The sequence below is a fragment of the Rhinichthys klamathensis genome, unplaced genomic scaffold, assembly GCF_029890125.1.
Source record: "Rhinichthys klamathensis goyatoka isolate OS25496 unplaced genomic scaffold, OSU_Roscu_1.1 h1tg000059l_1, whole genome shotgun sequence".
In the NCBI taxonomy this organism is placed as follows: Eukaryota; Metazoa; Chordata; class Actinopteri; order Cypriniformes; family Leuciscidae; genus Rhinichthys; species Rhinichthys klamathensis.
In genome coordinates, this window is record NW_026606604.1 from 10,567,881 (window position 1) to 10,585,897 (window position 18,017).

General features: G+C 36.7%; 1 protein-coding gene across 5 annotated transcripts in view; it reads left to right on the plus strand.

Moving 5' to 3' along the window:
- srcin1b (SRC kinase signaling inhibitor 1b) overlaps positions 1-18,017 on the plus strand; it is a 57,180-nt gene that overhangs the window by 31,171 nt on the left and 7,992 nt on the right. For 2 of the 5 annotated variants that reach the window (XM_056249385.1, XM_056249389.1), the window contains 16 exons: positions 2,440-2,641; positions 4,228-4,553; positions 5,556-6,328; positions 6,699-6,782; positions 6,984-7,024; positions 8,251-8,274; positions 9,124-9,284; positions 10,240-10,415; positions 10,512-10,642; positions 12,366-12,513; positions 12,592-12,812; positions 13,604-13,833; positions 14,071-14,359; positions 14,581-14,723; positions 15,362-15,538; positions 15,800-15,919. In XM_056249385.1, the coding sequence (XP_056105360.1) occupies positions 2,440-2,641; positions 4,228-4,553; positions 5,556-6,328; positions 6,699-6,782; positions 6,984-7,024; positions 8,251-8,274; positions 9,124-9,284; positions 10,240-10,415; positions 10,512-10,642; positions 12,366-12,513; positions 12,592-12,812; positions 13,604-13,833; positions 14,071-14,359; positions 14,581-14,723; positions 15,362-15,538; positions 15,800-15,919 (3,246 nt within the window). The remainder of the gene's footprint in view (positions 1-2,439; positions 2,642-4,227; positions 4,554-5,555; positions 6,329-6,698; positions 6,783-6,983; positions 7,025-8,250; positions 8,275-9,123; positions 9,285-10,239; positions 10,416-10,511; positions 10,643-12,365; positions 12,514-12,591; positions 12,813-13,603; positions 13,834-14,070; positions 14,360-14,580; positions 14,724-15,361; positions 15,539-15,799; positions 15,920-18,017) is intronic. The other 3 variants (XM_056249386.1, XM_056249388.1, XM_056249387.1) reach the window with 3 other exon arrangements.

An 18,017-nucleotide genomic window follows, 5' to 3' on the forward strand; every position in this document is an offset into this window, starting at 1 on the left:
ATGATTAATCCACCTCTGAGAACGAGCTAGATGAATAAATGAACAGCTGATAGCGCATTCAGGGGCGTTAACTGAGCAGAGCGCGAGCAAAATAATGATCAAATGTGTTTTATTAACGAAACAAATCAGAGACTTGAGCTCATGGCTTCTGGGCGTCAAGAATATCCCGAACATCGGGACGGAGGTATCGTTCGTAAGCAGCAGAAACCACCGCCCCATAGCTTAAAGGGTTAAACCGGAGCGAGTACGTGTCACCGCCGTAGTTGTTGCACAATGCGTAAGAATGAGCTGTATACGGTCCGGAGGCAGTCCGCAGAAGTGAATTCCTATCACAGCAAGCTGTTTGAATCTGCGCTGCATAGTGGTAAAAGCCAGCGTGAGCAACGCGATCAGTTGCCAATGACAACAGATAACGCACGTAGCCAATATGATCGCATAAGCATTTTTATGAAAACGATTAGTTAGATAAGCCCAAATGCCACACGAATAGCATTAACAAGAAGGATGTTGCCAACACACTGATAGCTTTTAGCAATGAATATTAAAAAGGAACTTAGCTTCGTGAAGATTTTCAGAGATGAATGGAGAATGAATCACGTCGTCCTGTGTCAATATTGCAGCAGAAGCGAGCAGCGAGCCAGCAGAAGCGAGCAGCGAGCTAGCAGAGCGAGCAGCAAGCATGTATGAGCAAGGTGAATGAGCTTAAAATAAGGCGCCTTGTTTGAGCTTGGCCATTGAACAGCGAGGGGAGTTAACCAGCTAATGCAGCTCAGCTGGAGCAGATCAGCTGACGGGACAGTGTTGATAGCAAATAGCATAAGCAGCAGCTTGACTACCTGGCCTGCCAGAACTGACGCTGACGCTCGATTTATTGTAAAGCCATTAACCTGTAGCCCATAGAGATAGATGAGGGAATCAATGATGCTGAGACTTTTGCATGGTGCAGTCTCACCAGAATCATGTCCATAACTGCAATATATCGCCAAACTGGTACGTTTATTTGGTTTGCAAATAGATGTTTGAAACTTGGAACACATTCCCAATTACATCTCTCAGAAGAATGGCATTTCAGGACCGTTAACACACATGGAATTTGGCATGGAGGGGCACAGCTGCAAACATCTGTCCTGTCAGTCAAGACTTCACACATTCTGATTGGGCAGAATACTGATCATAGCCATAGTCTTAGCCAATCAGAGGCGCAGGAAGAGTGTGGTCAAGAAGGTTTCTCACGACTGCAAACTGTCACTGTTATGTCCAGCCACATCTCTGACCTCCACGTGTGCTTTACTCAGATTTAGAAAGCAGATATTGGCGTGAGTAGAAACATTTCCTCTTGAAAATGTGTGTGTTTGCAGTTGTCCGTCTGTTATTCTGTTTGACAATTGGCTTTATGCCACAGCTTCACTACTTCCTGAACTTCAGCCAGCCCTTTGTTTCCTGTCTGTCATTATTGGACAAACTGATTAATCCAGGTGCGCCTGGCCTCAGTAACAATAATCAGGCACACCTGGATTAATCAGTTTCTCCAATAATGACAGACAGGAAACAAAGGGCTGGCTGAAGTTCAGGAAGTAGTGAAGCTGTGCATAAAGCCTATTAGTTTGTATTATATTATTTCAATTTTAGCTCTAATTTTATATATGATTTGTGATTGAAAATACATTCTTTTATATTTAAAATGTTTTAAAATCCATTTAAAATGGATATTTTAAATGGATTTTTCTGTTTCAATACATACACTGCCGTTCAAAAGTTTGGGGGTCACTTTTTCTTTTTTTAAAGAAATTAATCATTTTATTCAGCGAGGATGCATTGAATTAATCAAAAGTGGCAGTAAAGACATTTATAGTGTTACAAAATTTTAAATAAATGCTGTTTTCCAAAGAATTTTTAAAAAAGTATCACGGTTTCCACAAAAATATTAAGCAGCATAACGGTTTACAACATTGATAATAAAAAATGTTTCTTGAGAAGCAAATCATCATATTATAATGATTTCTGAAGGATCATGTGACACTGAAGACTGGAAAATATACATTTTTAAATATATTCAAATAGAAAACAGTTATTTTAAAATGTGATAATATTCCACAATATTATTACTGTATGTTTGATCAAATAAATGCAGTCTTGGTGAGCATAAGAGACTTCTTTCAAAAATATTTGTAAAAAATACAATAACGAGTAACAATTATGAATTTGAGAATGTTTTCACATTTGGTTTGTGTGCTTTTGGTTCAGTGACAGCAGCAGTCGAGCCGATATGATCATGTCATCAGCATGATTTGAGAATGTTTTTGCCTGTATGGGTTTCCTTTCACTACTGTAGAGCAACTCCACACAGGCACACACACACATCCTAATTTTCCCTAGACGGTCTTTTGCCTTCCCATCACAGAGGTATCATTACCCTTACTGTTCCTCCCTCTCCTGCAGGCCAGGACTCCACGGGGCCCAGCGGGGCTCCAGCAACAGGCGCTGGGCGAGCAGGCAGGAGGGCGACTCTGTTATGCGTCTGCGGAGAGTTTGGAAAGCATGGCCGACGCTGAGCTTCCGCTGGGCTTCAGTCGCTCCAACATCCTCAGACAGAGTCTTCCACTGGCTCGATCGCCCAGCCAAGCCAAACTAAGAGCACCAGGTATGATACAGTCAGTGCCACATGTACACTTTTATGGCATTTAAAAATCCTGTTTTTTATGTTAGTCAAGCTTTCTTGCACCATTTGAGTTTACTCGCTCTATCTGACCTGTTTTTTGCTCTGTTGTGTAGAGTAACCTCCATATTGGGTTTAGTTCACATTTTCAGTCCTCTGGAAGGACATTAATGCTAAATACTGAGATGTAGGTTTTGAAGTAAATATCGCTATGTTAATATGCTCAAAAAAGTAATATTCAAAAAAAATGTTTTAAATTAGAAATATGCATTATATTACTTTTAATCGGATTTGTTATAAAATTGCAAAAGTTTGCCACACTGTATTGCTTAAAACCTATACATTTTGTTTTAATAGTTTTTCCATTTGAATTAATTATAAGCAAATACTTCACATTTATTTTAAATTCTTAATTTATAACTGTTCAAAAGTTTGGGGTCAGTAAGATTTAAGTCTTACTTTCTTAAGTAATTCTCCATTCGCCAAGACTGCATTTATTTGATCAAAAATACAGTAAAAACTGTAATATTGTGAAATATTATTACAATTTCAAATAGCTGTTTTTCAGTGTCACATGATCCCTCAGAAACATTTCTGATTATTAGCAATGTTGAAAACAGTTGTGCTGCTTAATATTTTTGTGGAAACTGTAACATAATAAATGATGTAAACATTATCAACGTCTTTACTGTAAATTTATTTAATCTTTGCTGTATAAAAGTATTAATTTCTTTGAAAAAATATTAAATTTTTTCATACAATTGAAATGCGTAAATCTTAAACCGACTGAAATATTGGTTAAAATATAGTGTATGGTGCTCTAGCAACATCAGTGTCATGGGTTTGATTCTCAGGGAATGCATAAACTGTAATTTGAATGCAATGTAAATGAAGTGTACATACATTTATTTTCCTGCATGAGACATTTTTGCTGCTTATGTTCTGGCTGGATTGACGAGGGAGTTTTTACACTCTTAGCGGTTATGCAACTATCCAGACTGAGTCTGACAAAATCAATTATATACAGTTAGTTTGACTAATATGACAAGTGGCATTAAATATTTTGTGTAGCAGAGCGTTTCACTCTTGTATCACTGCAGTTGTCTATTGTTTGTAACGGAGACTTACAGTTATGTGATAGTTTTCATTGCCGCTGTCCATATCGTTTCTGAAATGTCAGTTAGTCAATATTAAAGTCGGCATTAAACGGAAGTTGTGAAAGCCTTTTCTTCCCTCTGATGTATATCCAAGTAAAACGGCTTCTGGAACAAGAACAAATGTAGGGCGGGACTTGTCAACGGGGATGGTTGTGGTTTGCTATTGGTCAATCTCATGTGAGTGACAGGTTGCCCCGCCCTCACACCAGTAAACACATCATCAGAAAAGAAAAGAGAAGAGATGTCGCTGCAAGAGAGAAGGGAAGTTATTTTGATTCAAGATTACGAGGCACGTGAACAAAAAAAAAAAAACGGATAATTAATTTGTTTATTAAAGCAACATAGACTCACAGTTGTGTTGTTGTATGGAATATGACATTTAAGCTTAATCGATTTATTTTGTCTTTTTTCTAGCGGTGTTGTTTTTGCAGTTTGGTGACGAGACGCGGCGGGTGCACATCACTCATGAGCTGACCAGCATGGAGACGCTTCACGCGCTCATCGTGCACATGTTCCCGCAGAAACTGACGATGGGCGCGTTGCGTTCGCCCGGCACGGCTCTCCTCATCAAGGACGAGGCGCGCAACATCTTCTACGAGCTGGAGGACCCTCGTGACATTCACGACCGCTGCCTCATCAAGATCTACTGCAGAGAAGCTCCGATACGAGACACACACTACAACACACAGCACGCAGCCCACCCCGTACACCACACACACATCGCCAACGGAGACCTGCGGGTGAGTGTGTGGGACAGTGGAGAAAAACATCGGTTAGCTGTGGAACTAACATTTCATCATTTATTTGATGTCAAAATGTAGGTAGCTAATAACAAAAACATTAAATAGATTATAATTAAAGATTATTCATAAATTATCTAAATTAATTATAATAAAAAAAATGATATGATTAAGATCTTTTATTGTTTTTCACCTTAAATTATATAGTAATTCATACATTATTTACATGAAACTTAATTATATGGTAAAAGTGCATGTATTTTTATTTTAGATGTACATTTTCTTCATAAATTGTTATTCATACAAAGGTAATTCATGCTTTTTACCTTAAAACACAACATTTTTATATATGGATACCATTAAAACTTAATAGTACTATTCAAGATTGGGGTCAGTAAAAAAATAAATGGAAAGAAGTCAATACTTTTATTCAGCTAGGATTCATTCAATTGATTTAAAAAAATGTAACTAGATTTCTATTTTCAATAAATGCTGTTCTTTTGAACTCTATTCATCAAAAAATTCTGTCACGGTTTCCACAAACATATAAAGCAGCACAACTGTTTTCAACATTGATACTAATAAGAAATGTTTCTTGAGCAGCAAATCATTATATTAGAATGATTTCTGAAGTATCATGTGACACTGAAAACTGGAGTAATGATGCTGAAAATTCAGCTTTGATCACAGAAAGAAATTACATTTGAAAATATATTCAAATAGAAAATATTTTTTTGATAAAAAAAACAGCCTTGGTGAGCATAAGAGACTTCTTTCACAAACATTTTTACATAGTCTTTTACATCATTTTCACAGTATAGTGATGAGATAAAGAGATGATGATGATCATGATGATGATGAAGAATCTACTGTGTGTGTGTGTGTGTGTATGACAGAGAAAACATGCAGGATCTGTTCGGATGCTGTGAATTTATCTTGTCATATGTCATATGCATTTACTTCCTCCTGTCTTCCTCTTTTCCATTCTGTCTCTCTCTCCAGAGAGAACTGGTGTACACCTCGAGGGAATCGTCTCCCACGCGTCGTTTAAACACACTCCCGTCTTCCTCTTCTCCCTCTGGTTCTCCGTCGCGCTCCCAGTCCCGTCTTTCTTACACTGGTGGGCGTCCGTCCTCTTACGCGGGTCCCCATCAATCGCCACAGCTCCACCCCTATCAGCACCAACACCACACCCACCAAGGAGGCCACGCCCCCCAGCAGGCCCACCCTGCATTTTGCTCCTCCCCAAGTGCAATTCTGGAACGACGTGATGTGAAACCGGATGAGGAAATTACATCATCATCGAAGAGCATGGTGTTGCTAAAAAACGAAGCGATATACGCAGACCCGTACACGCTGGTCCAGGATCCTCGGCTCAGCGTGGCCTCACAGCAAGCTTTGGCTTACCGCCGTGGATCTGTACGCTCGATTGGTGGATACCCTGCCGCGGCATTACAGTGTGAGCTCGAGGGCGCCCTCTACAGGGCTGGTGGTCCCATATACGCAGATCCATATGCCACTATGGGTTTCCGCACCCTACCTCCAGCCTCGCCTCAAAAACTGTCTGATGGCAGGGATCCGTACGGGAGTCACCCAGGACGAGGGTCCCCTGGGAGGCATGGGTTTCGTAAAGATGGCACTGTGTACATAGAGAGCCCCAAGAATCGTCCAGGAGGACCCCCTCTAGAGCAGATATGTATGCTTGGGGGCCCCGGAGGAGACGGAGGGCCGATGCCAGTGTACGGTTCAACATTACCTGGAAACGAGGAAACCAGGTAAGAGTCAATTCTACTCTCCTGAAACGTCCAAAATAGCTGGTACACTAGTCATATAATGCAAAATTCACTTTTACATGGTGTATGAACATAAATGTGTGTCGGCAGTGTGTGGACACAACCACCCTATAATGGTAAAAATCCACCCACTCGTTTTATTTAATGGGATTTTCTGGGAACGTAAAAAGTTTTGCAATAGTATGTAAAAGTTTTGTGAGCAAATGCAAACTTTCTAGGGCAAACGCGAAACATAATTTTTCCTCTATCTCAATTGTTTCCCATCACCATGTCCCTTTAGGGCTCCATATTACAGCTTTAACTTAAATTTTTACTAATTTTGTATGTGTATAATGGTATTTTATATTTGTAGAGATCGTATGGAGGCCATGGAGAAGCAGATAGCCAGTCTAACCGGACTGGTTCAGAGTGTTTTGACCCGTGGACCAGACAGCCCGTAAGAAATCTGATCCTCAGTTCAATACCATTGAATATCACTATCAAACCTGAAACTTTTGAATGATGGTCAAAGCTGTCAACACTATTTTTAATGTGGTTCTTTGATTAATGCACGTCCATGCAACTCATAATATCATGTAAATGGTGTGTGTGTGTGTGTGTGCTCCATGAAGATGTGTTTAATATGTTTGTCTTGCAGTGAGAAGGCAGAAACAGCAAGCGACTGCTCTGCACCAGAGAGTGAGTACTATACTGTTTGAATGTGTGTGAATATGGCTTAAGCATTTGTGGCAAACACTGTTACAATAGTGTAAAAAACCTAAGATGATCCAGAAGATTGGGAAAAGCTCTAAATAAATACATCCATTCTGACAGATACATAATCTAAATAAATAATGAATCTGTGTTGTCGCCTGTAGTTTTCTTCTTGAAAGCTCGGTATCTTTGTCCTCTGTGCGAGATTTACACAATACCACACTAACAAACGCTATCAAAATGAAAACAATGAAACATAGGCCTATCAGATTAATGCATGAGCATTGTTCAGTTTATAAGATTAATAAAAAATGAATCTTATTGACATCAATAGGTGACTGTAATGTCTCAACAAGGCCTGAACTGTTTGTGCTTTAGAATAGCTGCTACTAAACTAATAATGTTCGCAAGAACATTTAAGTGATGCGGAATAGGCGTATCAATTAACAGGTCATTAAATGAGTGAATCATGCATGGTGTTAATAAGACAAAACTGTGCGGTGCACTGAAGAATGCTTGTCTAAACGATAAACGATAGCAGGCCTAGTCCTCGAGGACCGCAGTATGATCAGTAATGATGCTCGTTTGGATTGGTTTACATTAGCTAATGATTATTTGTGTTTCATGGCAGTTCATGATTGAGTTCATGATTTGAGTGTCAGTAATGTAAATTAATTTGAAAAATGTGTTTGTTCATGTCAGGTCTTCTAAACATTTAAACATGTAAACATTTTAAACCTGATTGAATACTGAATAAGACACTGAATATTATTATATTATATTATATTATTCTTAAATAATGTATATTTATTTAGATATTTTATTTATTTAGTTTTATTTATTTATTTAATATTTATTATATATTTTATGGTCTTTATTTTGTGTATTGATTATAATTTATAATAAATCTGACTATATATAGTATTTAATATAAATGGACTGACTTCCATTTATTTTAAATATGAAGTCAGATTAATTATAAATTATAATAAATACATTATTATTTTTAATTATATATATTTTTTTAAAAATTCTTATTTATGTTATATAATGTTTATTATTATAATTTATAATGAATAAATCTGACATATTATATTGTCATAATAATATATGTATGTATGTATATATTATATTTTTATTTATTATACTTTATTGTACACTAGAGTATATTATTTTGGGACAGTTAACTGGTGATATTTTATTTATTTCAGCTGGAAGGTTTAGAAAGAAAAAAGGTATATTGCTGTATGTCTGGTTGTCTGTCACTTTCTCGGTTTCCCCTACATCTGTTGCATTACAGATTGTGTTGCATTGCGATTTGTGCATTGCAATCTTGCGTCAGGAGTGTGTATAGAATGTTTGTTTTCAGGGATCCCAGATCCTGGAGTTTGGAAACCCTCTGTGTATGTATACAGTGTCTATAAAACGTATTCTCCTCCTTTGACTTTTATGTTTAATTAATTTCATACATGTTTTATTTAGAATTATAAAGCACTGTGTCTTGACAAGTGACGAAATTCTCAGTTAAATACATAATGATTATTATTATTATTATGTAGTACAAAAAGTCCAGTGAGGTGTACACTTTTATAGGCACTGCATATGTGTCTGTCTTATGGATTATCCCGGAATGTTCTTGTTGTTTGTGGAAACTCCCACTAACACTCTTGAATGTCAGTGTAATGTTTTCTCTTCCTTTTCCAGTTCTTAAAAGGATCTAATAAACACTTCAGAGTCTGTTTCTGAGATTATATGACAGTGTGAATGTATATGCAAACATAAGGGTCTGAATTTGAATGTGTGTTGCATGAATATACAATGTATCGTAGATGGAGTGTGTACTGAGTTGTGTTGGGCTTGTTTTTGGATGTGACTCGTATTGTACAAATCAAGACCGAATCAGATGTCTTTTGTTGTTCTGTTGTGGTTGATATGAAAATTAGACATTTTGAGAAACAGACATTTAAATAGGAATGACTTATAGGCTTATGGATGATCAGATTTCACTATTACAGTACATTTTAAATGTGTCTTTATGTAAGTTTTATGTTTAATGTATGCCTTTTGCTGCTGTGGATTGGTAGTGTCATCACCGTCTGCGCCTCTGGCCCTGATGCCCCCCCCGCCCACTGGAGTCTGTCAGCCAATAGCAATGTCCCGTTCACAGATGCAGCTGCACCTTACTGACCTGCAGCAACACACATTTGAACTGCGCAAACAGCTCACACAACTACGACAATTACAGGTCTGTTAATATATTCAATATTTTTAAAATAATATATATTTATTCCGTTTTTTTATTTATTTATTAATAATAATAAATAGTGTGCATATATATATATATATTCAATGTTTTTAAAATAATATTTATTTATTCAGTTTTTATATTTTTATTTATTAATAATAATAAATAGTGTGCATAATATATATATATATATTCAATATTTTTAAAATAATATATATTTATTCAGTTTTTTATTTTTATTGATTAATAATAATAAATAGTGTGCATATATATATATATATATATATTCAATATTTTTTAAATAATATATATTTATTCAGTTTTTTATTTGTATTTATTAATAATAATAAATAGTGTGCATATATATATATATATATATATATATATTCAATATTTTTTTAAATAATATATATTTATTCAGTTTTTTATTTTTATTTATTAATAATAATAAATAGTGTGCATATATAATATATATATATATATATATATAGTATAATGTCAGATTTATTTATTATAAATTTTAAATATATATGTATTCTTTATATATATTATATGTATTTATTTAGATATTATACTTTATTTATAATATTTTTGTGCACAAGTGTGTATTATTTTTGGGGACAGCTGGTGTTATTTTATATTTAAAAAATATTACTTTTTTGCTGTGTTTTTAATCTTGTGCACGTTGTGGGAATTAAATTTCCTTCTAGATGAATGGCAAAACTTTTAACTTTCAGCGACATCTTCATTGTGTTTAAATGATTATGAATAATCATGTCTTACAGAATAAATCTTTTTTGTTTTTAATAAATTATACTTTTTTGAGCTTTACAGCCAATTGCATGGGAAATTTATACTGTATAAAGTGTAATTTTAATATATCTATTCCTTCAAATCATATCTAACATTATTTTATTCATCCATACAAGCTTGCATGTCTGTGTATGTCTTACAGCTGCAAAACCAGGATTCAGTTCAGGCGTTACTGAGGCAGACAGAGTCTGATTTGGGAATGTGTCTGATCGAGGCATCTCGGACACAAGAAGATCCATTACAGCGTCAGCGACTTCTTGTTGAAGAAGAGAGGCTACGTTATCTTAATGAAGAAGAACTTATTATACAACAGCTACAGTGAGCTGAAGCACTTGCTGAACCTCTAAATGCTGCACACAAACTGAAAAACATGATTTATTTCCCCTGATGCGACGTGTTCCTCTGTGCTTGCAGCGATCTGGAGCGCTCTGTGGAGGAGATGAGGATGGGGGCGGGGCTTAACCATCATCTGGTGACAGAACAGGAAATAGAACAGAAGAGTCTGGAACTCAGGAGACTGGGAGAGACCGTCACTGACCTCAAGAGTGAGTGAGCGATGAAAAGGAGGAATCTGCACACAGTGAACTCAATTATAAGCATACAGAACCACACATTTATATCATTATCCTGGTGTCATGTTTATCACAGAGACCCAAAAGAGTCATTCATAGCTGGGTTTCAGTCACGTGATTATGATGACGCGCGGAATTCAGATGGAGGGCAGGGGAGTGAAGAGCGCAATGGACGAGATGGAGGAAAGTCCGTACTGTACTACTTTACACGCTATTACAAGAGAAAGATGTAAACAAAAAATCAAACATATGTTGGACGTGATCCTTACGTTATGAAGAGGTGCGATTTTCAACTGAATTGAAAGATTTTCCTGCCATCGAGGCGGTAGATATCAGCAACTACCTCGTCTTACAGACATACTTTGACTTTACAAAGTTCGTAAATGTTACACGTTACACAAACATAGCCACTTAAGTTGTATTAACTCACCATTGACGAAGTGATCACTGCACAAACGAGCATTTTCCCATTCGGCTCCTCCCGACCGCAGACGTAGGTTTGCAAGCCGTTTTTCCGGAGTTTTTCGGTCAATTTCTTTAATTTTCCCCCTTTATGAACAACAACTTTTGGTACACGATAAAAACTCCTCGTGGTTTGATCGATTTAAGTAACCATAAACGACGCAAAACATAGGCATTTTGAGTTTGTTATAGTGCTTTCTAAATACAGCAAATCACTTCCTGCCCTCCATTTGCATTTCGCGCCATGGCAACGCAGTGGCGTGACGTCATATGAAAACAAGCTATTCAGACTGCATTTCGTTAGCCTCATAGCATAATTGCCTCAGACATATTTTTCAAATAAACATGGCTTAGGCAATTATGCTATGAGGCTAACGATTTGGTTGGACTGCATGTTTTTGATTGAAAAAAAAAAAAGATTCATAAGAGTCATCTGTTTGAGAATCGGACTACACTGGTTGAGCTGTATGTTTTTGATTCACTAAAAAGAGCTGATTCAAGAATCAATTGTTCAGGACTCAGACTAAACTGGTCACGCTGGATGTTTTTGATTCACACAAAAAAAACTGTTTACAGCAGTCATTCGACCGTGAATTGGATTACTCTGGTTGTGATGTATGTTTTTGATTGACTTAAACGGATCGACTCAAGAGTCATTCTTCCAGGAATCGTAATAAACTGGTTCCGCTGCATGTGTTTGATTCACAAAAAAATGGCTTTTAAAAGTAATGACTTCAGGAATCATAATAACTCATAAGAGTCATTCTTTCTTTAAGGAGTCGGACATCACTGGACATGTTTTTGATTCACTCAACAGAACATTGATTCAGGAGTCAGGATACATTGGTTGTGCTGCATGTTTTTGATTGACTAAAAAGAGTCATCCATTAAGCAATGGGACTACACTGGTTGCACTGTACAGTATGCTTTTGATTCACAAAAAAGAGCTGATTCAAGAATCATTTGTTTGGAAGTCTGACTACACTGGTTAAACTCAATGTTTTTGATTTACTAAAAATATTTGGATCTTAAGTATGAGTCTCTCAGGAATCAGAGTTTTTTTATTCACTAAAAAGAACCGACTCATAAAAGTCATTCATTTGGGAATCAGATTACTTTGTTAACGCCATAAAATCTTGATTCGCTTATAATAGTCATTAGTTCTATAATACAACCACACTGGTCTCGATATATATATATTCAATCTATGATGTTCTACAATTTCTGTGTTTAGATCAATTCCCCAATTTACAAAGTAAGATGCGTGTGGTGTTGAGGGTGGAGGTGGAGGCCGTCAAGTTTCTGAAAGAGGAACCGCTCAGACTGGAGGCCCTGTTGAAACGCTGCAGAAATATCACCAACACCCTAACCCTTCTACGAAGGTAAAACACACACACATAAACATTCACTCCTGCTCACTTCCATGTCTGAAGAATTCCTCAGTGTGTGTTTGTGTACAGGCAGGTATCAGAAGGTGTGTGGAGGACACCCGATGACTTCAGTAGTTCAGTTTCCAGCGCGAGTGATGCTGACTTCAGCAGGAGCTCTGATCTAGATCTTCTCAACAGCCCCTCTCTAAATCTGCCCGACCTAGGGTGCACCTTATCAGGCACTGCCACTCTGACCGCCTCCATGGGCACTAATACATCAAACCCTGGTCTAACGAGTGCCTCTAGTATAGGTAAACACCAGTTTCACATTCTCTTTAATGAACTGAATCACAGTGCTGGGTAGGACTAATCTGGATTACGTAATCAGATTCCCAAAATTATACTCATTATCAGACTACAGTTACTTATTGATTACATGACTAAAATGTACACAAATTAGCATTAAATTATTCAGAATTTATTGATTTTCCCCAATTATTCTTTTTTTATCTTTTATTTTTTTACTTCCTAAACAAAGCCTATTGCTTATATATGTTCAGAAAGTCTTACAGTTTTGTGGAATTGCAAACACAGACTGGCCACAAGTCAGGTGACCATATTAAAATGGAAAATTGAGAGGCCACGCAGCATACATCCCCCCCCCCCCCCCCCCCCCCCCCACATTTTCTCAAGTTTATTTTTATTTTCATCCCTGCAGTTCCAAACCCTGACATAATATTGTTGATGGAAAACGTTTCTCTTATTATTTTTTATCAGTATGGATCAAGATTATACTATTCAAATGAATGTGATTAAAAAAGTTAGGTAATCAAAAAGTAGTCAGATTATGTTACCTAAAAAATGTGTAATGTAATAGATACGTTACTAATTTTCAATTTTTATCATGTAATTTGTATTCAGTAATAGACTACAGTTTGTGAGTAATCTAGCCAGCACTGTTGATTTATTTAATTAACTGATATATTTAGAAAATATGGAACATTTATTGGTTGATGGATGCAGGATAATGTGTTATTTAGTTCGATGATTGATTGATTATTTATTTTTTAATTTAATTAATTAATTAATTTTATTTTATGAGGTACCTCAAGTCTTTCTAACGTGCTGGGCTCCGGCGTTGGTGCCAGTCTGAGCAGCAGTGGTATTCCTGGCAGCACCACGTTGGGAAACTGGCTGGCAGGGGCCGGGGCAACAGATCCCCTCATGCCTGAACTGGACGGCACTTCCACTGGGGCGATAAAGACCAGCGGCCTGGAAGATCTGCCCATACGCAGAGAATCTGATAAAGGAGTGTCCGTGGAGGTCCGACTGGTAATGAACGCACTTGGATTTTATATTAATGCTTGCATGGATGTCAGAAAGGATATGAATATTTACAGAAGGCTGTTTTTGAGGGTTTAGTAAAGATTGTGATATTATTACATTTATAGTTGATGTTTTAAAGGCGCTTATTTAATTTCTTGTTATTTTTAATGACATCCCTCTGGGTGGGACTTATTTAAAGTTGCTGATCAATGTGAATCTGTGTATCACGGTGTGTGTCTTTAGGCTGCGGAGCGAGACTGGGAGGAGAAGAGAGCCAGTTTGACTCAGTTCAGCGCTCAGGACATCAACCGTCTACTGGAGGAAACTCAAGCTGAGCTGATGAAGGCCATTCCAGATCTGGACTTCGCTGCCAAGCAGATCACCAAACCGGCCGTCCCGCCAAAACCCCAACTATCCTCCCTCCCAGCGCCCGGTTCAGCATCCTCCACCCCCAGTTTAACACCTGAACATCAGCCCATCAAAATCCCACCAAAACCACCCAGCAAAGACGGCATCCCACGCAGGGGATCGGGTGAGATTACATTATTAACCGCACCATGAACTACAACAACTGCCTTATGATTTAGAATTTAAGTGTTTCTTGACTCGTTATAGATTCTCACAATTGCAAATATATCGCTTGATTGCTTTATTAAAGACAAAAACTGGCTTATTTTGGCAATAGAGCTTTATGATTTGACTGATCAATAGACAGATGATTAGGTTTATTGATTGAATTGATTGATTGATCAGGGGAGCTGACCGTGCCACGGTATCGTACAGACAAGCCGTCCAAGTCTCCGCCTCCTCCTCCTCCGCGACGAAGTTTCCCATCAGGCCTTGGGCTAACTACCAACAGCAGCGGAGAAGTGATCACCATAAACAAGAGTGTGAAGGTGAACAACAATTTTCAGTGTTTTTGTATAAAGCCTTATATCTTCTTAACGTTAGGTGGCGCTGTCTTTAAACTTTTTAGCCTCTTTAATGGCATGCTGTCTATTATGTGTACCAAATGTTTAGGCAACAAGTCAAAGTGTTAAAAAAAAAGAAATTTCAAAATGGCAGACAGGTGATTCATCTGATCCTTGCAAAATCGGATTCAGCTTGTCCTAAGGAATCGTAAACATAGTATTTTTTTCAAATCTCATGACCTGTAGGTGGCACAGTTCCCAAATTTGGCAGGTCCCATCAAATCATGGAGCTGATGAAGTCTACCAAGTTTTGTTTTGATAGATTCAAGTTTTGCCGAGATATAGCATCTAATCTATTTCATCATAACTAACTCTACATCATCATAACTTTTGAACAGAAAGGAATATCAAAATTCTGTTCAGTCATTTCTGTCCAGCTCAGTCCAGTATACTCATCTACAATTTTGGTAAGAATTGAACAAAATTTGAAGAAGGAGTAGCGTAGTTACAAATCCAAATGCTTTTGTTTTAAGCAGATGCAAAATAATGAATGTGTACTTTGGCTTTGTACTCGATCAGCTGTTTATTAGATTGCCCTATTCATGCACATGTTGTTTTTGTAGAAGATCGAGAACAGAGAGGAGGCTGAAGTACCGACCCAATCCCAGACGCCACCCGTCAAACTGAGACGCCCATCGACCTCGGACGGGCCCCGACCTTCATCCACACCTCCGGTCATCGCCGCTTCTGGGAGGAAAGAGGATGAGGATGAAGATGAGAAGATAATGGCAGAGCTGGAGGTAAAAAGCAAATATACGGCTGTCGAAAGGATGAAATAGTGTCCTTGTCACCATTTAGTGTGTGTGTACGGTATCTACATTTAGGAGCTACTTAGAGAGATGACACTGAGGTACAGAAACTCACTCCTGATTGGTCGGTTGTTCAGTAAATGCATACGTAATCATTTTGATTGTTAGCTTTGCGAATAATGTTTTTTTTTTTTCATTCTTCTCCAAACCCAAACACGTCAATGCGCTAATCCACACACACCAACACGACAGGCGTTTCAGAGAGCCCCAGTGAGACTGAGGGTCACTGCTCAGGCCAAAACCCCTGCCGAGGTCACTCCTAACAGTGTTGACAGGGCAGGCCAGTGGATCAGCAACTCTCTGTGGAGAGAGGTAATGTGTTAACTGCCAAACCTCTCTCTCAGGCTATAACCTGAGGTTCTGAGGTTTTTCCTGAAGCTTACTAATGCACTCTGACACCAAACCTATTAATCTGCCATCTCTTCAAGTCTTTAACCAGCTGTGCTGATGCATGTTATTACACAGCTTGAATGAAGTTTAAAATCAAACTGGGAACTAAGTGGGGTTTTTTTATTACTTGTTTCTTGACTCATTATATCTAATATGTGAAAGTCTGTTTCCACCCTAGAGACTTATTTATCTTAATTGCTTTATCATAATAGAATAGATTAGTATATTAAATACTATACAATAATAATATCATTTAACTTAATAATAATATTAATATTTAATAATAATAATAATAATATTATATAAAATATTAATATATTTTATATATATAAAAATATATTTTTGAATGGCACATTTCTCTTAATTGTTTTATTTAATAATAATATGATATTACTAATTAAAGCAAGTATTAAGCAATTACATATTATATAATAGTATTTTATTTAATAATAATATAAAAATAATAATGATTATGATTGATTATTAAGCAATTAAGTGTTAAGCAATTATTTTATGATTATAATAATATTATTTTAAATAATTTATTTCATAATTTTATTTATATCATGTATTCATATTTTATAATATATTATAATTTAATAATTAAATGATTATTATTATTAATTCTTTTAATAACTTTATTTTTTACCTTGTGACTTTTTATATTTATACAAAATCACGTATTTCCTCAAAGCAATCAATAAAAAAACATAAATTATGTAACTGCAAAAGGTACATGCAAATAATTATTATTCAAGAAATAACATTCTTTTCTTTCTAAGCTAAGCTGATGGAATAAACAGCTTGATATCAGTCAAGGTCATCTCTCTTCCTCTCTCTCTATCTTTTGTTATGTCAAACTGCCTCTTCTGCCAGTAGAGACAGTAATGTTGTGACACTGTAGTAGCGAAATCAATTTTAACAAGCTTAAAGTCTTTAAAGCAAAACTTTCAAGAGCCAAGAACAAACAGGCAACGCAAAAAACATGTCAGTTACTGCAGTCTAAATGAACTGTACCTGCTCATCTGTCTCCACAGCCTTTCCAGACAGTATATCTTTCTTACCTTTGTACTTCCCTCAATGTCACTCATTCCGTTTACTGTATCCACAAACCATTTGTTACAGAAAACTATAGCAGTAGTGACCAATAAAAAACGTCACAGGTCTATTAGACAGTGTCAGTGTCACCTGAGATATCTGGACAGCCTGTGTTTGTGTATGTACTGTATGTGTGTGTCTTTTTCTTCATTGTGAGGAGTACTACTAATCTCTCGCAATGAAAGAAAGAGTGTAGAAGTGCGAAACTGTGCTAATATCAGCTTCTTTGCACACATGCAGGGTGTCAGTCAACACTACTACTGCTGCATGCTGGTCTATAGAGATTCCCTGTGCCTCTCTCTTTCATTCAATTAGTGTTTCTATTTCTATTCCTTAGGCTCAGTTCCAAAACCTAGCGAACTGCGTCCACATATGCAGCAACCGAACCGGTCGCTAATGGATCAGTGACTGATTTGAAACGCTCTTCATGGTTCACACGATTAATGCACCTCACGTGAAATGCAGAAGAGTCTCGACTAATGCTCAGTTTGTACACATTTTACATGTAGTTATTATAGTAAATATATAGTACTATATAAAACAGAATGGATGGATCATCATTCTTCATTATTATTATTATACCCTCTGGTACTGTTCGCGTGTCTGTCAAAAATTACAGATCTTTTATTTTATTTCAGTGACAAATGATTGTACTGTATTATAGTTCGATAATATATTTTTATTTCATATTTTGTATTTTTAGGGGATTTTATGATTCTAAGTTATATTTATGCAGTGGTTATAATCCATTTATTCACATTTTTGAGCATAGACCTCAAAATGCAATTTCCAACTTAAACGGTCATAAATCTTGAATGCTTTGGCGCACAGACGTAAGTTTGCTCTCTTTTTAAAGACGACACTTGGCAGATTATTGCTGAAGTGCAAAAAAGTTTAAAAAGGTGAACTTGAAAAAAGTTGC